The 21231-nt window shown below is 43.1% G+C and overlaps 2 protein-coding genes across 3 annotated transcripts; both read left to right on the top strand.

The window, feature by feature from the left end:
* Positions 1-339: 339 nt before the first annotated feature.
* Positions 340-12928, top strand: LOC139631809 (cingulin-like protein 1). Of its 2 annotated transcripts, none has more exons than XM_071496393.1 (19): positions 340-1349; positions 3049-4044; positions 4144-4211; positions 5248-5353; positions 5434-5529; positions 5621-5769; positions 6527-6668; positions 6750-6962; positions 7063-7269; positions 7411-7515; positions 7654-7806; positions 8029-8199; positions 8503-8655; positions 9835-9924; positions 10688-10771; positions 11688-11812; positions 12077-12185; positions 12282-12445; positions 12545-12928. In XM_071496393.1, the coding sequence occupies exons 2-19, from the start codon at positions 3073-3075 to the stop codon at positions 12621-12623; spliced, it is 3186 nt and encodes a 1061-aa protein (XP_071352494.1). In that variant the 5' UTR covers positions 340-1349; positions 3049-3072; the 3' UTR covers positions 12624-12928. The 2 variants fall into 2 exon arrangements, with proteins under 2 accessions (XP_071352494.1, XP_071352485.1); XM_071496384.1 differs by having other exon boundaries at positions 343-1349; positions 4117-4211.
* A 124-nt stretch (positions 12929-13052) lies between these two features.
* On the top strand, positions 13053-17731 carry LOC139631829 (aquaporin-9-like). The gene is made up of 6 exons (XM_071496427.1): positions 13053-13341; positions 13596-13722; positions 14799-14936; positions 15158-15276; positions 16094-16311; positions 16826-17731. The coding sequence occupies exons 1-6, from the start codon at positions 13240-13242 to the stop codon at positions 17031-17033; spliced, it is 912 nt and encodes a 303-aa protein (XP_071352528.1). The 5' UTR covers positions 13053-13239; the 3' UTR covers positions 17034-17731.
* The last annotated feature ends 3500 nt before the right edge of the window (positions 17732-21231 follow it).

The following is a 21231-nucleotide window of genomic DNA, read 5'->3' as shown; positions in this document are numbered from 1 at the left end:
CAACAAAGCTCAGGCACAGCACGGTTGATAAGCAAATCATGGTGGGCGATACATCTATCCATCCTCCCTCCCACTTCCCCACAGTACAAAAATTAGGAATATAAAAGTTAAAAGGACAAGATTGCAATGCTACCCACTGCAAAGCAAGACAGAGGCAGGAACTGAAGCAATAACAGAAACAGAGGCAGGCTAGACTGGTTTAGGAAACCCCTAACTTACCCAAACTTTAACCATGACAAATAAATACCTAACCCTAACCCTAAACCCTAAAACCAAATTTTAACTCTCAATCAGCCCCTTGAAGATGCCAGAATAATATAAATATACAATGATGGTTTCAAACAATACACACACACACACACACTTACAGTAATATATGTAAGGTAGTTCCAGTTATCAACATGTGACAGCTATAGATGTTTGAAACTCATCTTAATTATCTGCCTTTTTCAAAGTAATGAGAGAGAAGTAACACATTTCACAAAAGAGACAAAATATCTGGTGTTTAATGATCACGAAACAGGAAACTACACGAAGAAGTGGTTCTACATGTTGTAAAGCCTGAGCCGTGTGACAGCTAAGACTTAACTTGACAAATGGCATCTGTAAAAAAAAAAAAGAACAATACTCACAAAGTTGCAGTTAAGTGAACCAAATTACAAAAGAGTAGAGGTCACCCCAGTGAGCTGGGGGTGTAAAGTGTTGACCATGCAATGTCCCAGGTTTGAGTCCAAGGAAAAAAGTTGTTGCATGTCATCCCACCTCTCTTCTCTCCATTTCCTGTTTGCTTACTTTTGTCAACTCCCTAATAAAAAAGGTTTTTTTCTTATACACAGACTCAGTGATGTGTGATGTGAAAACCTCACTTATAAATGAAAAATGAGCAGAAAGACTTCTGAAACAAAATATACAGTATGCGCATACACACACATTTTGAATTTTTCAATGATATATGATTTACAGCTGTAAGAACAAACGTTTCATTTTTGGTGTTCAAAAGTTTTGAAGTCAAACTTGCAGCAATCTCCTTAAACTTTTATGGGAACGTTTAACCCCCTTCATGCCTTTAACAGCCTTTACAAACTGGTCCAGTTTCCAGTTCAGGACTTTAGTGGATCAGAATAGTACAGTGTGGTGTCTGGTCCAGTTACTCCCATCATTCCTGCAACATGCATGTGGGTCCATGACATCATTTTAAGCGCACAGTCATATGGGCTGAATCACTGACGCGGAGCAGGCAGTGAACGCCTCCCCGAGCGGGACAGTGTGGTCGTGCCCGGGCGGAGGACAGTCTGAGCGGACAGAGGAGGAGGAGGAGGACGCAGAAACTCAGGCTGGACGCACAGCGGGTAAGTTTCACCTCAGACTGATTTCTGTCTTTGTCTCAAAAGAAACAGCCTCACTATTGATCCTGTAACGACGTGTAGTGTCTGTGCTGTGCTCAGTGGTGAGTTTAGGATCATGATGGAGCTACTTTTCTCACTCTGCCTCTTATGTTCCTCCTGTAAAACTTCAGCGGGACTCTCCAGTGTTTAGCGTGTGTGTACCTTAATGTAATGTAGCTGTATATATATGTATATATTTTTCCTGACTGGAGGCTAGTCTATTTGTTTAAAGGTAACAGTGCGAAGCCAAGTGAAGCTCATCAAGTAAAACCGGATAAACGCAGATCAGACCGCAAATAAAGTAGTAGCCAATTTAGAGAAAATATTTTGTGACCACTTGCTAATAAATCACTATTATATAAGGGTTATAAGATGTAATTAAATGCCTTATTGGTGGTTAATAAATCATTTGTTTCAGAGAACAGATGTAAGTTATTAATAAGAAAACCAGTAATGTTGCCAGGTTGTGTGAAATCCTCCTTCTTTGTCTTTTTAGCAAACTCTTTAATTCATAAAATAAAAAAGATCCCTTCCACGGACAGTCAGGCCTTTTGATAAGTGGCCAGTGTTGATGTTATTAAAGTTGGTGATGAACTGATTTGGGTGGTCAAACAGTCCATTTGTGTGGACTTCCTGGTGAATTTAAGAGTCTGATTTAAGAATAAATGAAGTATCACATCGAAGGAGCACTTTCCACAACCTACCAACCCAAAAATTATTCTTGTTAACGACTTATAACTGAAGTCGTAAAATGTTGAAGTCATAAAATACAACCTTGAAAACTGCTTAGAATTAAAGATGTCATGGTGGCCTAGGGGTTAAAGCTGCTGATCATGTAACCGTATTGTCCCAGGTTTGAGCCTGGGGACCTTTGTTACACATCACCCCCCCTCAATTCCTGTCAGCTGTCTAATAAAGCCATTAATTAACATTTGGACATTTTGAGGAATTAAAGAGCAAACGAACAGGACTCAGCAAGTGTGCTGAAGGAGGATTTTGTACAACCTGGCAACGCAAAATTAGTCCTCATTCATGGCTTATAACTGATCTAACTACTATAATAATTATCAATAAAACCATTTGTTAGAGCTGATAAACCTTTTATGAAGGATACCTCGTTAGAAAGTGGTACCAATACTTTTCTTATGAACTCTGAACACAGCATGAGCTTCAGTCTGTCGTGTTATCAATTAAAGTGTCCACGCTCGGGACGGGGCTCTTAAGAAGATACTGTTTTGTCTGCAGCACAACACCTCTTGTGTTCTTGTGTGTCAGCCTCGCAGTAACATATTTGATGACAAACATTTCCCTCGTGTGTCATACCATGAAGTGGGTGACGACACCTCGGAGACCTCGGCCAGTTGTAGTCGTCATGCAGATGGCTCAGCTTCGGCTGTACAATAGTACTCTGTTATTAGCACACAGAAGGAGCTGTTTTCATTGCACAGCAATATCATGCTGTTGTAAGTGTCTCTATGCTGGATGAGTGCAGCTCACACAGCTGCACTCATCCCTGGATGTCTGTCGTTGTGTACCACTGAGGCACCAACCCTGCTCCAGTGTTTTGTAAACACCAGCCTCAGCTTGACCAACCTGATGCGTCAGTTTTCAGTTCACCTTCCCATACAGCACTTTTAACTTACCTGTCTGTTTTTTTTGCCAGTTCATCTATTTATCTAGTGGAGTCATGATGGAGTCTCACAGTTTGAACGGCTCTCCAGACATCAGGATACAGAGGAGCTACATGCAGCAAGATAGTCCCAGAGGCAGCCAGGACAACTTGTTTGGAGTGAGGGTGCAGGTTCAAGGGTTTAAAGGTCAACCTTACGTGGTTCTGAACAGTTCTGGCCAGGAGAGTCACAGGGACATCTCTGTCATCACTCACCAGGCGGGGTACAACCCGGGCATGGTGAGGAGGTCTGTGGATGAAAGACACTCTCCAGCTGAGACGCTGAGGACTGCAGCCTCCTCTTTGTTTCATTATCAGAAACACCCAGAGATACTGAGACCTTATGACCCTGAAAGTAATAACCTCAACCTAGTCATTCCTTCACAAACAGCCTCAGTCGCCCAGCCTGGACTTCTTCTTGAGACAACGCAGGCTGCTAACATGACCAAACCCAGGATCCCTTTGCCAGCTGAAGGTCTAGACCAGGTTGAGGTGGCCCAGAACAAGGCGCCTCCCTCAGGTGGACACATCCCTGCAAGGTCCCCAAACTTAGTGGACACAGACTCCATCTCATCTGTGGGGAAGCTAATAAGCCAGTTCAACAGCAGCCAGCGGAGGGGAAGGGGCGGCCCAAGGAACAGGCTGGACCTAGAGCAGTATCGAAGGTCGCGCAGCGTGGACAGCGGTCGAACCTCAGACTCCTCCTCATCCTCCTCTTCCTCCAGCAGACCCTCGTCTCTGAAGGGCATCAGGGGGGAGACCCCAGACGGGATGTATCCCCCTGGGTCAGCCAGAGCCCGGCTCCTTGGCGGAGAGGCCTCTTTGGCAAACAAAAGGGAGGAGAACAAGCCCAGCACACTGCTCAGAGGACAGAGTGGAAGAGAGACGATACCTCCACATGCTGCCAATCTGCTTCACAGGACAGAGAAACCCTCTGTGTCCAGATCATGTAGTGACCAGACGGATGAATCTGATGAAAGAGATACACAGGTAATGAGATGCGTTTAGAGCACAGTTGTCCTTTTAAAGATGTTATTTATTTGCTGTGGGCTCTCTGACCAGGTCACTCCTGATCTTCTGAAAGGACAGCAAGAGCTCTCAGTGGACCCAACCGAAGACACAGCAAAACAAATACTGTTCACGTACTTCAAGGATGGGTAAGTTCCCCTCAGCTCTCAGCACTTTTAGTTAAAGGAACAGTTCAATATTTTTGGAAATAATAAATAATAATAATTATTATTATTAAGCAAATAATTTGCTTTCTTGCTGACAGTTAGATGAGAATTGAGCCCTCTTTTGTGTTTTTATGGTAAACATGAAGCTACAGCCAGCAGCTGCTTAGCTTAGCTTAACTTAGCTTAGCTTAGCGCAAAGGCATGGCAACTTTGTTGTATTGTACCATTTAAACACAGAGGCAATTCAAAATGTATGTAAGGCAAAGTACAAATAAATAAAATCAATTAAAATGGAAATGGGGAAAGAGCTAGCATCAAAATAATCATCTAAATGGTCAAATCAACCTAACAACTAATGCTCACTGATTAACATATTAAATCTTGTGTGTTTGATGTGCACAAAATGAAGTGACAAGTTGTGGTTTTATAAAAAAGTTATGTTCTGGACTTATTCTTGTCTGGGTGCAGTAACCTCCTGGAGTCAGACAAAGGAATTGCAACCTGTGAACTAGTGAGCTTTAGAGGCGCTAGTTGGTGGATTTTGTTAGTATTGGACAAATCCAGGCTCCTAGTCTTTATGCTAAGCTAAGCTAACTGGTTGCCAGTGTTAGCTTCATATTTAGCATGAGAGTGGTTCGATCTTCTCACGTGGAAGAAAGAAAATAAGAACATCTCCTTAAAGATCAAACAATTCCTTTGAAACAACATAATAAATTACTTTGCATTTCCGCTTGTGTCAGCTGGAGATCCGCTGGTGTGTAGAGCAGTCAGATAAGGGGTTGCTGATCCAGCTGTGTGTGCTCAAACACACAGCAGTCAGGAATGCAGATCATGAACCCGTTCCCACTGATAAATAACCTATTCACATGGAAAGTTTTTTAGATCCATCCCTGCCTTTTTTCAAGTATGTGCTGAAGTAGGGCACCGCCATGCATCTGTTGAGCTGGCTGATGACTAGATTTCATTTCATCATTACAACCCGTGAGTGTGTTTGTGAAATGTTTTTCCTGCTTCTCAGGACGACTGATGATGACTCCACCACACAGAGGAAAGTCGACCTGCTGCTTGAAAGGATCAACAAGATAAAATGGAGGACTGCTGAGAATGTGGAGGAGGAGGAGAAAGTGAGTGTTGGGATGAGATGTTTGCCAGTGTTGATAGTTGTTCGGCATGATTTGATAACGATACCTCTCTTTTCCTGAAGGATTGTGTGTCTGAGGTGAAGCAGTTGCAGGAGAAACAGGCAGCGCTGGAGAAAGAAGTGTCCGAGTTAAAGCAAAAACTGGAAACTGAGATGAAGGTGCCGTGCGACTCCATCCTGCTGACTCACCTCCAAATCACTTCCTGTTCCTGTGACTGACGATGTCCCTTTCTGTTATTGTGTTGTGCAGAATGAAAAGACTCTAGCCAAGGCCTGTGAGAAGGCCAGGACGGAGAAGAAGAAACTTCAGGAAGAGCTGACCAAAAGTCAGACAGAGCTCTGCAAACTCAGGGACAGACTGGCTGGACTGGAGGGAGAACTTCAGTCTACAAAACAGGAGTAAGGATTTAGCCACCTGGTCACTGAGAAAAGTTTCAAAGTAAAGCTCTGCTAAGTAAAAATACTGACACCTGATCAGCTGAAAGGAGGCTACGTTGGAGAACTCTTTGCTGGCAGTAGTTTCATATTTACATTACAGACATGAGAGTGGTGTTGATGTTCTCATCTAACTCTTGGCAAGAGAGCAAATAAGTGTATTCCCCAAAGTGTCCAACTGTTCCTTTGAATGACTCTTGGAGGTGTGTAGTTTATGTCTTCCATGGACAGCAAATGAAACAGTCATGAAATGCAGGATGAAACAGGACACACAGTTAAGCCTCTACTTGCTCCACTTCACAAAGCTTCTGCTCATATTCCTAGGTCATTCAAGGGAACTGTAATGTGTGATCTGATGATCATTAGAGCGAGGGCAGAGTCAAATACCATTTGGATTAAGTGTGTAGATATCTAGTCCTGTCCAGCACCGTTGTAAAACTTTAAAGCAGGGCAAGCAGGTTCCTACAGCGGCCCTGAGAGCTCAGCATACTGCAACTTAAGACACAACCAAGTTGATCCAGTGCATTTGTGTATTTGGTTGTGTTGTGAGTATTTGCATCACACGAGTTTTCAAATTGATGAAGATGTTTTCTGAATTTCTTTGTGTTTTGTGTTTTCTTAAGTTGCAGTGCACTGTGGGGCACCATAGGTTTCTTATATATTACATATGGAACTGAGACGTGTCTGTCTTTCCTGTATATGTATTTTTCTTTTATGTTAGACTGAGTAAGATGAAGGCAGAGAGAGAAAGATCTAGGACAGAGATGAAAGACCTTCAGCAGCAGCTCTCCGAGATGCACGATGAGCTGGATCAGGCCAAGAAGGCAGAGATGATAAATACAGAGAAAGAAGTCCTTCTGAAGGTAAATGAAACCAGACGTCTCAGATCATCAGCAGCTGTAAACTCAAGGTAGTGACACTGTATTTTGATGGATGTGTGTCAGGATATGGCGCAGCTGAGTTTGGACTTTCAGGAGATGCTACAGGGGAAGGAGGAGCAGGAGGAGGTGTTGCATCGCCGGGAAAGGGAGCTCTGTGCCCTGAAGGGGGCACTCAAAGAGGAGGTGGAGACTCACGACAAATACATGGCCGCTCTGAAGGAGGAATATGACCAGGAGCTTGAGAAGCTGCTCAGGGATTTAGAGCTGGCCAAAGAGGTAACAGGGAAGACATGTTGAAGTCTTTATTTCCAAAAGCTAAAATGTGTTTTATTACGCATCTCATGTTCGTCGTTTCCTACCCCAACCTGTCTTCCAGAGCAATGCTCTGCTGTGTCAAGAGAAGGTGGAGGCAGAGGGGGAGAAAGGTGTAGCTAAGGTGCAGCTGAAGGAGCTGAGCCAGGAGAGAGATCAGCTGAGAGCAAAGGTGCAGGAGCTCAACAAGAAAGTGGATCAGCTGAACCAGGTGATCCAGGAGGCCAAAACCACGGAGAGACTGCTGGAGCAGAGAGCAAAGCAGCTGGAGGTGGGGAGAAGGTGTGGGTGTGGCTGGTGGGTGGAGGGATTTTGATGTTGAAAAAATTTCTTTATGGGAACATGTTTTTTTTTTTTCCAGAGTTTATCTAACTGATTTGATCTGTCTGTTGTTTTTTATCTTGTTCCTCAGAGGGAAAAGCAGCAGGTGGAGGAAATGCTAAGGGATGTGAGGAGGAATGAGGAGGAGATGTGTCAGTCTAACCAGTTGCTGCTCACTCGGTTGGAGGACGTGCAGGTGAGGCCAGATTGCTGTTTTGAGGGCGGCCTAGTGATGTTTCCTGTCTCAAAGAATGACGGCTGGATTGGCATTAAGCTCATGACTGTTATCACGACATGAACAGTGATTGGAAGCTGTTGTCTTGTCTTTTGACAGAGTAAGTTGACCAAACTCAATCATGAGCACAGGGACCTGAAGGAGAAGCTGAAGGAAGAGAGGAAACAAATAGAGGAGCTGTGGAAGACAAAAACTGAGCTGGAGGACGAGAGGAGGCTGCAGGACCGGGCTGTTGAGCAACTGCAGCGGAAGGTGAGAGGTGGACTTCAACTATTAGGCCCAAAGGGAAGATTCAACAATTTTCGGAGCCAAACGACACCCAAAAATCTGTTATCTTAACCCTGAAGCTCCATGAGATCAGCAGAAACAGCTGATATTTCTTGTGTTTGCATAGTTTCTTTCATCCCTTATGTGTGCATACCCAAAGAGGTCCACTTATCTCACTGTAGAGGGTCTGTTTATCCGTCTGCTCAGATGAATAGCATCATGGAGGAGTGCGAGGCGTCTACAGACGTACTTCAGAACCAGGTCGATGAGGCCAGAGAAAAGAGTCAGAGGGAGTTGGCTGAGCTGCGTCGACAGCTGCAGGAAAAGGGAGCAGAGCTGGAGAAATCCCGACAGGCGGCCAAAAAACTGCAGGAAGAGGTGTGGTACTCATTGTCTCACTGATTCATCAGTTTGTGGCTTCAAATGCCTTCGTCACCAATAAAATACAAAGTCAGCAGTGGGTAAAAATGAGTTATGCCCCTTGTTTTAGAATTTTGCTATGAGGATCCTAACAGAAGTTTTCAAACGTTTCGCAGGAGTCAGATTTGTTCCCACACTTCATTAACTCTGTGTTTTTCTGAATAAAGTCTGATTGACTCAGAGACCACTGCCCAACACCGAACCTTGCATGTTACCTTATCTCAGAGTGTGTGTTTACTCAGTGGTGTGTTTTGTGTTCAGCTCCTTCCTCTGGAGGAGGATCTGCAGCGGTGTCGCAGGGAGCAGCAGGAGGCCCAGCTGAGGGGCCGGCAGCTGGAGCAGAGGGTGGAGGAGCTGGAGGAGAGGAACGCAGCCACAGTGGAGGAGAGAGAGCGGCAGGTCAAAATCATGGAGGTGAATGTCTGGGGAAATCCCACTCAGGAAACTTACTGAATGAAGAAGTCGTCACAAGATAAATATGTATTCAGATGAGAATGATCAGTGTCACAGCGCAGGATGTGGAAAATACTTTTCATTTGCATTAACATACATGTTAATAAATGATTGCTTTTGATTGAAAACAGAAACAAAAATGAAAATATGAAAGATATGAAATATGCTCACAGCTGTGTAATCTTCTTTTATTCTTCATTGGAACAACAATGTTTTGTCCACAAAATTGTGTGTCACACTTTTAACTTCCCATGTTTCACATCTATAGGCAGTATGTAAATGTCTAATAAATGGTTTACAACACTCTATAACGTAGTTGTAATAACAGATAGGAGGACATTTCTAAGTGCCTATTAATGCACAGTATTTACCAACAGTTATAGATTTTCTTATAATTGATATTTATATTATTATTACAACTGTGCTTTACTACATTTTCATTTTTAAACTCTAACCCTCTAGTTGACATTTAAAAAATAAAAGTGGGCAGTAATGATCTCTGGCATCTCGATATGTTGTACTAAAAAGCTTCCACTATGCACTGATGACCAGGGGAAATTTTCAATTAGAAAGATGCTCCTCCTTATTGGAGAACACAGTCGAGCGCACTTTACTTTATCACATGCTTTGAAAGTGTTTATCTGTTCAGGTGCCAGTATTTGCACTCACTTGTTCCTGTGAAGTATGAGGGTGCTGAAAGGAGCCATGGCAACAACATCTCGCTGCTCAGCACTGTTTGTCGTGCTGATGACAAAACATTACACAGTGACACCAGTGTGCTCACTGTTGACACTGCGTATCAACCGAGGAAGCTCATGTTTACTGTAAAAAGTTATCAGACCTGTCTGGGTGTTCTCAGGAATCTTCTCTCACTCCCCCACCCCCACTTTCATTGGTCAAACACTTACAGCCCCACAGAATTTATTATGATGGGTTTTTCAAATGTGATTATCTTTGGCGTAGTGCATTTTTCCCAGCAGTCACCACATGCATTATTACCCAGTAACCCTTTCCTCTGAAACGGTTTTCCAGCCACACCCTCTGGGGAAAGATCCATCATGTTCTCTGTTGTTGTGCAGTGTAATACGGATGAACTTGATGATGGTTTGACACATTTTTCATGTTTTTGTCCCGTCTCAGGGACGTCTCAGTCACCTAGAGGAAGATCTTCACGATGAGCGCAGTAGTGCTGACCGCCTGATGGAACGATTAGACAAAACCAAAGAGCAGGCAGGTTCACTCCCTCACTGTCTTTTCTTTTTTTTTCTCTCATTTCGTATCAGCTAACTTTCATAAATTTCCCCAACAGCAAAGACGCAACCCATCAGTGATAGAATTATACCCAGGCTCAAGTTTGAACACCCAGCCCAATATCTGTTTTAATCGTGAGCAGATGTGGGGCTGAGTGCTCAGATTTCCCCTCACACCCTGAAAGCTGCTGGTTGGTGTGTTCAGACCTGCTCGTTAAACAAGTCTTGTTTTTCTTTCTCAACACTGGCTTTGTAACTGTGCTGAAATATGACTGAACCCCCCCCTCACCCCCAACTTCATGTATGTTTCTTCCTCTGATTCCATCATGAAAACCTCACATCCTCAGCGTGTCTGTAAAGTAGGCCACTGTTCATGGGAGAAAAGTGGTGCAGACTAATTGACACAAAACACTGTTTTGGGAGCAGTGCAAAGACAAAAGCAGCTAACTGTTGTGAGCAGCTATTCACACTCCCTTCCCTGGGCCTCTGGATGTTATTAGAGAGGAGAGAGCCTTTAGGTCTGATGTGGCTGCTCAGAACAGACAGCATTTCCTCTGGGTTTAGGAATTAAGCTGGAAAATTTTTCATTTAACCTGAAAGTGCTTGTCAACGTGTCCCGCCTATTTTAATACAGTACGGCTGTGTTTTTATTTAGAATGGAAGAGAGTACATGCACATGTCCTACTATACATCTATGTTGTGCTGTACTGTATATTATGACTGAAACTGTGTATGTGTGACAGATGGATCATATGAGGAATGAGCTGATGCAGGAGAGAGCAGTCAGACAAGACCTGGAGTGTGACAAGATGAGCCTGGAGAGACAGGTACTGACCTCTGACCCCTTCACACAGCCCAGAAATTTCAGAGACCATCCTCTATCAGAGACGGGGGTTATGATCTCCATGCCATGTCTGACTGCCTGTTATTAATGTGTAATAATATGTACTGTTTAAATTTTTCTCATACTGACATTATGCAGTTTTTAAAACCTAAATGACATTTATATTTCATTATCATGCTTTACTTGAATGTTTACTCTTATTCTAATGACTATTATAGCACATTAGTCGTGTAGCAGCTGCTCTGCCACCTTCACATTCTACAGCACATATTAGAAATATGAGTATGTGACGAATAGATCAGTGAGTCTTGAATCGTGATAACTAACGGAACTATCTTTATGAAAACTCTGTAAGAAAACTCAATCTGCTGATGAAATGTGGCTGAAAGCTGCAGACATTGGGACCTTATGTTAAGAATTTTCTTAATCAAATGGTTAACAAAGAAACTTAAAGCTCACCAGAGTTAGAATGATTTTATTTAAAATTTTGTTGTGAACCAACCTACTAAGAGATGCCCTGTGAGGCTTTCTCATAAATAAAGTTTCTGTTTACGTTAAGTTATACTCACCCAAATGCATTGTGTGAATCCTTAAGGTCAAACAAAGGCCAAACAACTGCAATTCCATCCTCATAAAGGGCACATACCATGTGGGCGGAAATGCTCTGAGCAAGTGTGTCCACGGTTTGACTCCAGGCTCGACTCTTTGCTCATTGTCATTTCCTGTCACTCTGCACTGTCCTGTTTGCATAGTAAAGGCACAAAATGGCCACAAAAGTAATAATAATTAAAAAAAAAAAACATCTGCAAAGCCAATTGTTTAGAAGGTTTTGAAACTTCAGAGTACCTTTACATTGTCGCCTCATGTCTGATATTCTCCTGTTTGATTTCCTCTGTCAGAATAAAGACCTGAAGAGCAGAGTGACTCATCTGGAGGGATCACAGAGGACCAACCAGGACTCACTGGTCTCCAAACTTAACAGCCGCATCCAGGAGCTGGAGGAGAGGTTACAAGGAGAGGAACGGTAAGCATTTGCACATTGATATTAGTTATAGATGTCAATGTATACACAGAGTTTGTATTTACCAGTGGAAGCTAATACATAGAAGACACTTTGGATAATAGCTCCATCAGATACTTTATGGTAGCTGTGGAGCGGTGAACCCACTCATATCACTTTCCCTATGGTTGTAGGAGTGAGAGTATCTCTCTCCTGAACACACTGGGAAGGTGTTGAGTTACAGGAAGCTGCTGCAGCGATGTGATCTCTTGGTGCTTTTGCCCTCAGGGACAACAACAGCCTGCAACAAACAAACCGCAAGCTGGAGCGCAAAGTCAAGGAGATGAAGATGCAGGCGGATGAGGAGCACGTCAACCTGCAGAACGAGAGAGACCAGGTAGACGCATCTTTAATCATAAAAGTGCAAAGTTAAGTCGTCAGGAGCGGCGGACTTGACTCACGATTCAATATCTCACTTTTGTGAACTGTGCAGCTGACTCAGAGGCTGAAGACGGCGAAGAGGCAGATGGATGAGGCGGAGGAGGAGATCGAGCGGCTGGAGCACGCTAAAAAGAGGCTGCAGAGGGAACTGGATGAGCAGATCGAGGCCAACGAGCAGCTTCACGGGCAACTGAGCTCACTGCGGAATGAGATGAGGTGACCGCTCACCTTCTGCCACAGACTGTCTGTTTGATTTATTGTGTTGCATTAAATCGTGTTGTTTTACTCCAGTGTTTTTATTCTTTGCACTGACAGGCGTAAGAAGAAATCACCGCCTCTCATTAAGGTTGTGGAGGATGATGTGAACGACGTGGACGACTTCGGCTCCGACTGAGGAATCATTGATTTATTAATTTTGCATTTTAACAACTCAGGTGTGATTTTTTAAGTTTTGTGAGCAGCATGGCACCTCGTCAACGCTGCCCTCTTGTGGCAATATGTATAACTACAACATCTGACAAGCTGACGTTTTACAACATGAAACTCAATTTACTCTTGATTTTTTTTTGTTTCCTAAGTTATTCCATCACTTTGTGAGTTAATATGGTGCAAATCTTAAACTGATGAATTAATGTATTAAAATGCTTTTCCAACATTCACTCATGTTTATACACCTCTGAAATAAATCCAGCTGTATGATGTTTGTGTAAATCTGAGTTTGTCAGTGAATACACACACACACACACACACACACACACACAGACATAAATAAAGAAAATCAGATTTTACAAGACAAACCTCACCTGTCCATCACCTCTGCTTCGAACTTTTTCGTGTTGGCGAGTTGACAAGCAGAGTGGGATGTGATGGTTGTACAAGTGGATCAATGGTCTGTGCTGAGTGGCTGCTGTCGAGTAGAGGTGGGGATTTGACATGAGGGGTCTGATCATCTCCAGTGGTTCACACTGCTGGACATCTGGCAGATTTAACAGCGTTTTGCACGGTGATACATGGAAATACAACAGAAGAGAAGCATGAGGCAACACTGTGCTCTCAAACATGGAATACTCAAGGAATTCCTGGCAGAGTTCCTGGGGACATTCGTCTTGGTTGTAAGTTACACTGTGTTTGATAACCTGTGCAGAGTATTTCAGTGCAGTGTTACTTCATACAGTGTGTTTGCCTCATGGCTGATTTTAAAGTCCAGCTTCTTACTCTTAAGTTTTCAAGTCTGAGTTGTTTATAAGTTTATTTCTGTTTATTTGTTGAGCTCCAGATCACTCAAGCTGATCCTCAGAAATGTAACTGACTCATTTAAATTAGCAGATGTGGGTAAAAATCTGTTGCTCTCTTCCTCCTTGTTCAGTTGTTCGGCTGTGGCTCAGTCGCTCAGACCGTCCTCAGTAGGAACACCCTGGGTGAGCCTCTCACCGTCCACATCGGCTTCTCTGTAGGACTGATGATGGCAGCTTATGTGGCTGGTGGAGTCTCAGGTAAACATCATTTCATGTGGTTATAAGCACTTCTGCACCCATTTGTTTGTCTCCACTAAAGTAAAACTTATCTCACATAACCCCACTATATATGTTTGATATGGTAATCTGAATTAAATGCACGTACACAATAATTTCATGAAAAATTGGGGATGGATGCTGCTATGATCACTTTCCCACTCTGCTGATATTGGCATCCTGTCAAGTCAACTGAAATGTATTGTTGGTTTTAATAATATAGTTGTTAACAGTTTGCTGTTTGCATATTCAGCTTCTTTGCTGCCATGTGATCTCCTGTCCAGCACTACAGACGCAGTGATTAAAATAATTCATAGTTAATACAAACGACCTGTGCCAGGACATATAAAACAGTCTGACACAGGTTGCTTGCATGTGTTGTAATCCAGACATTGTTACTCATGAGGCATTCAGCTTGTACTAATATAACTTTATGGCTTCCTGTCCAGCCATGTGCCACCTCCACAGCTCCAGTGTCAGCAGGAACGTGCCAGCTCTCTGTCCAGATTCAATGAATGTGTACTGACCATTGATTTGTTAGTGCTAGCCCTCAGCCTCTGCGGGGTCATACATAACCCTGGGCACTAAATGTCCTGCAAACTACATTGATCATAGGCTTCGCTCATCTGTCTATGACAGAGACCAGACTCAGTGCAAACCAGACCGCTTGCTTCCTCTGAGCAGCAGCCACCTCCAGCTCTACATCAGAAGGACCAATTGCGTTTCATAAAGACAGATCACACACAGAAGGGTTTCTGATATGCTTTTAAAACATTAAAACTTTGCAGGTTGTGAGTTTGATTAAAAAGGAGCAGAACAATGGTCACTTTTGTTTGTCGACTCACAGGATGAAATTTCCAATATGTGACCATTATTCTGCCTCTGTGCTCTTGAACATACATAACAAAACCCATCACTGCCCTGGGGGCTGCTCCCCTTCTGTTGCCTCTTGTAAATGTGATGGCCTCACTAATGATGGAGGGGGTATCATGCCAGACTCCCCACCCCCTCCACCTACGGCACCCCTCTTTCACTCTGTGCTTTGTCCTCTGTCCCAGGGGGCCATGTGAATCCTGCTGTGTCTCTGGCCATGGTGATTCTGGGCAAACTGAAGATTTGGAAGTTTCCCTTCTATGTCATCGCTCAGTTTCTTGGTGCTTTTGCTGGAGCTGCTGCAGTCTTTGGATTGTACTATGGTGAATACCCCCGAACTTTACTCTTGTTCTGTACATGCTTATTAAACCATAACTGTTGGTTAAGATCTCCAGAGGTTTAGTTTCTTCCAAACGTAAAAACTCCAACTGTGCTAAAACTGAATTTGTCACTATTTAACTGTCATAGTAAAAAATATTCCAGCTACACATCCATCAATATGAAATACTCATGGCTGAAAGCAACCTATTTGCCCTCTGCACAGATGCTTTTATGGACTTCACCAGCGGGATTCTGTCAGTGACAGGGATCAATGCAACAGGACACATTTTTGCTTCCTATCCTGCGAGACACCTGTCAGTCCTCGGCGGCTTCATCGATCAGGTGAGCTCTGGTCGCTGTGACCCAATGACCTTTCCTCTATTGTGACCTGCCGCTCCTATTCAGGCTCTAAATACTGCAAAGTCTGGCAAATGTGACTAATGCAAAATTGATTGCCCCATTTAGTCGGAGAACACCCCCACTTTTACTTAGTTTTAGGTCTAATGACCCATTTCCTGGCTTGCTCTGGCAGGTCAGATCTATACTTAACACCATTTTCAGTCTGTTTAGTTGGTGCAGTGATCCAGAAATAACATGTCTACCAGCTTAAAACTGTTAAAAACCACACCAGGTGACCGCTGAGATAAATCGAATTAGTCTGACTGTGCTTATGTTAGTGTTTCCTTTGTTAGTTCTGTGTATCAGTGGTGCTCGGAAGTGAGGAACAGGTTACGGTCTCTAAGTACCCTAAACACTTAAAACCTATGTTTAGATAAGACTTGTTTAGTGATACACATCCAATTATAAGGAACGATAAACCAAAATGTTCAAATGTGATTTTAATGGACCTAATTAAGCCTGACAACAACACAATTTACTTATTTTTGATTTATTTGTCCACATTCACACACAGTTCCTGTGAAAAGTTTAGACACACTTTTGATTGTGTCCAAACTTTTGGCTGGTACAGACACTTGAATGTAAAGTGCACAAAAGCTTGTGCAGAAGAGGAAGGAAGCTAAAAGCTTCACCTCCCCTAAAAAACTCAAAGCAGGAAAAACAGGAAAACATAAAATAAAAATAATGAGAATTGATGTTTTGAGGTTTTGTGTTCACCCTGTAACTAGCAACATGCCTAAATGATAGTCTGCTTCTCCAGGTGGTGGGGACGGGTATGCTGGTGTTGTGTATCCTTGCTATCATCGATGGTGGAAACATTGGTGCTCCTAAAGGCGTGGAGCCGCTGGCCATCGGGCTGATCATCATGGCCATCGGTGTGTCCATGGGGCTGAACTGTGGTTACCCCCTGAACCCCGCCAGAGACCTGGGACCCCGACTGTTCACGGCTGTAGCAGGATGGGGGATGGAGGTTTTTAGGTAACTGTACAACAGAGGAGGACAGATGAGGATTTTATTTTTTATGCATCTGATTTTTCCCCCTCTGAATAAGTGCCTTATATTAAATTTATCGTGTGTCATACACTTGGGTCGAATCGAATACAGGCAAATATAATATGTGTATATCCTGAGGCAATGAACAAAATTATATGAGCTAATATTAATGTAATGAGAACTATACAGAACTATGGAATAAACATATGGATGTTTACTCAATGGAAACATATACATGCATGTGCCTCTCTGTCTCCACATCCCCCTTTTATTCAATCTATTTATTGAGATTTTTATTGAAGTAAACTGATTAAGACCTGAGCTACTGACACGAGCCACAGTGTTATATAATGTCACATGCACTCGACAGATGCAGTCGATGACTGTGAATGATCCAGTGATGGCACCAGTGACTCGCAGTGACCTCTGTGCCAGCTGCTTGAGTGACTGCCACGGATCAGTTTAACTCGTTCTTCTTTTCATACATCTACGTTCACAGCACTGCAGACTACTGGTGGTGGATCCCTGTGGCGGGGCCCATGGTGGGGGGAGTTGTCGCTGCTGTCATCTACTACCTGCTCATTGAGCTGCACCACCACCACGACGAGCCTGAGAAGTCCCATGAGGAGGAGGAGGAGGAGGAGGAAGACGACGAGGACGAGGACAGCAGTCTGAAGGACAAATATGAGATGATCACCATGAGCTAAAAGAGACAATAACCTCCAGGACTGACTGGTCATGCAGCTGTTTCACTGTCAGTCAGATGACAAACACCCAGCGCACCTTCCATCTGTAAGGACAGGCTTCCTCTGTCAGTGTGCTCTCTGTGGTAGACCCATTAATAGCAGGATAGGCCGTAGTTACACTTCTGATTGACGTTACGCTCTGCAGAGAGAAGCTTTTCCAGCTCAGTGATGTCACCAATAAAACCTTCACGGGTCAAAACGCAAAGTAAAATAACTTAGGAAACTCTTTAGACTGAAAACTGCAGGTAGTTGCGCTGAATGAGGAGTGTGGATGCTGTTGTCCAAACCAATACTGGACTGTCTCCTCTGCCATTTTTATGTTTTCTGTTTCATAAACACGTGAAAATCTCAGTCCCGCTTCACACTGTTATGACTTGTCATAGAGATGTGTTGTAAATACCGCACTGTAAATATCACCCTGGAATTATGACTTAACATGCATGCCAGTTTCCTTTTAGGTTTGCTCCCATTTTCTTCAGTGGTTGTGATGCTACCATCTGTATATTCACTTAAAACTTCTTCTTTTTTTTTTTTTGTTCTAACTTGTAATTATTTTCTTCTTTTGCAAAAGATGAGAAATCGTCCCTCCTGTTTGTTATCATTATTTGTATTTTACTCAATGTTGTTTTGTCTACATTAAAAGTTTGTACAAATATCAATTTCACTTCAGGGACTCATTTCACTTCATCAGTGAGACTCCATCATCTGTTTTATTTATCACTGACAGCCGCAGTTAAGCTGAACGAGTTTGTTGATGTCATTTTCTTGTCAGCATTCACACTATTACCCTTGTACATCCTCATACATCCCCTAAATTGCTGTGCAGGCTGTAATAATCTACGTGATAAAAGTGAAAGAAGACAGGAACAGCGACATGAATCTTCTAAGTAAACCTCAGCAGCAGACAAGTACATTCATTAGTCTCAGAGTGAACACCTTCAACAATAATTGGACCGACATAAGTGATGGATTATTTTTGTTTAGATGATATGATTGCAGAGGATGATTACACCTCACGGTGTCAGCGCAGAGCACCGTGCTTAAACAAATATTCCCTGTATGGGCTGATCACTCTAGTTAATGTCCTTGTGCATATCAAAGTTGATCTGAGTCACGGCTGGGTGTCTGATTTTAACTCTCAGGTGGTGACTCTACTGCTGGAGGGCTGGAGATGTAGAAGGAATATGTTTATACTTGGAAAGAAGAATGCTGGAAGAAGTATTTATAACCTTTACCTGAGCAAAAGAAAGTACCAGTACCTGAGAGCAACTTTAATCTGCTACAAGTAAAAGTCTTGAATCCAAACTCCAAAGCCTAGGTTTCCTCTAGGCTCCACAAAAATGTTCAATTACCCATTGAAAAATTCAGAATTTATGAACATGCGTTAATGTGTAATACACAAAAAAATCTTAATCTACAAAGTAACTAAAGATGTGAGATGTACAATATTTACCTCTGAAATGTGGTGGAGTAGACGAGAACCTCATAAATGTATTTGAGTAAACGTACTTTGTTACTTTCTATGGCTGGCTTTGGCTCAGTGTTGCAGGAAAACTTTTATAAAAGGGTCTGAGATGCCTTCAGTGACACGTGAAACTCCAGGAGAAGAAGTGGGTGGGCAACACAAATCGCTACTTCAACTTTCATGCTCACCAAGTTTTTTCAGAGAGACGGGGTGAGGGTCACTGACCGCAGCATGGCGACAGGTCAAGCTCTCCCACTGGGTCAACCTGGAGGAGGAAACAACACCAGAGCACCAGCACAAGAACAAGAAACACTCACCACTGAGGGGTGAGGTATCTGACGGGTGAAGTGTAGAGCTGCAGGGTGAGTTTATCAGACACCGGCCTGAGGGTGAGAGAGCAGATCACATCATTGTTGACGTCAGTTTGTCATGTATGCAGTGCAGGATTGCATACATGGAGCAGAGAGGAAAATCAGTTTGTATAGACTGACTGGCTCAATAACGACGCATGTGCAGGTGCATGTGATTGGCTCTTCTCGTCTCTCACCTAGGCCACAACACAGGGCGATGTAAGGAACACATTACTGTGCTGATTCAGCCGGGCTTTGACAGGACGCCCAGCACAGACGAGGAGCAGTCTTCTGAGAGCCGGGTCTTTCTCTTGTCTTTCTCTCTGTCAAATCACATGGACACTGCAAACAGGTTCAACATGAGGAATGCCTTCAACTTCGCTGACACATTCATTTTTGAAACTTGTGTGAAACTGTGCATCTGTATAATGTCTTAAATTAAGGGAAAAGACAAAACAAGAGGCAGCGTTCTCTAACCATGAGATATTCAAACCTACGTCAGACTGGATCTCCTCAGACTGACTGAGTGGAAGTTTCTGACACTGGACTATGACCTGGCAGTTATTTCTTTGCCTCTAGTGTATTTCCGGGCTTTGTTTTGCAGCCTTCTGGGTCAGCTGCTCTTTGGAGCAGGGTGCTGGTTGCCACTTGGTTCAGTCCCGGTGCCACTTTTACAATCATGCTCTGTCACTGTGAGGAGAGACAAAAGGTACCCTCACTTATCAGCCGTGACGTCAGCTCCTTGCACAGAGCTGCAGCTCTAAATGGAGAATATTGACCGGGGTTGGTAACACTGGCCTCTCTGCTGGGACACAGTTTCAGGCACATAGTGGCGCCTGTTTTAAGAGAGCTGTGGGAAAATGGACTACAGCATCAGCAATGACAACAATATAAACTTACAGCAAAACAACTCACCGCCTGCATTATCCAGAAAATATTGAATTTTAACTCTTGTTGTGGGTGACTGTGCTCGTTCAGTCACAACCAGCGACTGCATCTGAGGATCCACATTGAAAATCAATAGCAGGCGTCATTCCATTGCATGTGCAAATGTGCGCTTCCAGGATCTCACGTACACGTTCCTGTGGTTGTTACATCATTATACACTCATGAGGAAAAAGCTGCCAATAAATATAGGCAATGAATAATAAAGTGTCTGACAATCGCAGGGATCACTCTGCGAATACGTTGTGCTTGTGCAGGACATTACGGCAGCTGTATTTCCTTCCACCAACTTTAATCACATAAATATCAATAGTACTGAGCCCACATAACATTTGGATTCAAGCTCTCAGGTTAAAGTTGTCAGTGACTGCAAAAATATCCCCTGATGGGGACAGATGAGATGAGAAGTGGGGCCGTGGTGCTGATGTTGGCGACTCACAGGCTGCTCTAAAACCTCTGGTCTCAACACTTCAGCCACAGCAGCTGCTCCCTCTGGTGTGGACACCTCTCCACTGCATTTAGCACAAGGTCAGCTTCACAGGAACTCAACACTGAGCAATTCACTGCAGTAAATGATCTATTCAGGACCGAGCTTCAGGAGCCCAACACCGCAGGGAAAGAATCAATGAGCAAAAATCAGATTTTTCCTCGATCTCTAATCCTCCTGCAGTCAGTTCATTCATCCTAAAACATCACACTTCTTTATCATGCAGCATTTAGAGGATAAAAGAACAACTGTGGTATTAACATTTGATGCCTTTTTTAGTTGTTTTGCCAAAAAAAATAAAATAAATTTAGGCCTATATGTACATACACTAATCTACCAAAACAACTCCTGGGGGACTTGAAATAAACAGATTGTACTATGTGTATAAAATAAATAAAATAATAAAATAAAAACAGAGGATCAGCACAATATGACCTCTGCAATATGGATTTATAAAGACAAGCTTTTGGTCAAAGGATTGAAAGCTTGTCTCAATTATTGAATATTTGAAAAGACTGAATTGTGCAGATGCTTTTCCTTCATATTTCACCACAGTCTCAGTTCCAGCACCTGAAACAGGCTTGTATTTGTCAGTGATCTTAGTTTATTAGAGAAATAGATGACAAAAACAACGGACAAAATCATTGCAGAAGAGGCGGAGATATTCTAACTTTTAGTCCCATGTAGTTCCAAACACTGAAATCCAACTTTTGCCACAACTTGCCAACATCTTTCAACCTCCACATCAGTTTCTAACACAAGCTGCTGTAAGTTTCAGGTCTCAAGCCCTGAACTCTTCTTCATGTGTTTAAATCAGTAGCCTCCGATTTCATTCTCTGTGTCACACCTCAGTATACATAACGAAAACCGCACAAAAACAAACAATAAAAACCAAAGAGTGCACACTTTACA

This window comes from Trachinotus anak, unplaced genomic scaffold (genome assembly GCF_046630095.1).
Source record: "Trachinotus anak isolate AG129_WGS33_773 ecotype Australia unplaced genomic scaffold, CSIRO_AGI_Tana_v1 ptg000002l, whole genome shotgun sequence".
Lineage (NCBI taxonomy): Eukaryota > Metazoa > Chordata > Actinopteri > Carangiformes > Carangidae > Trachinotus > Trachinotus anak.
This window is presented reverse-complemented; position numbering and strand designations above follow the sequence as displayed.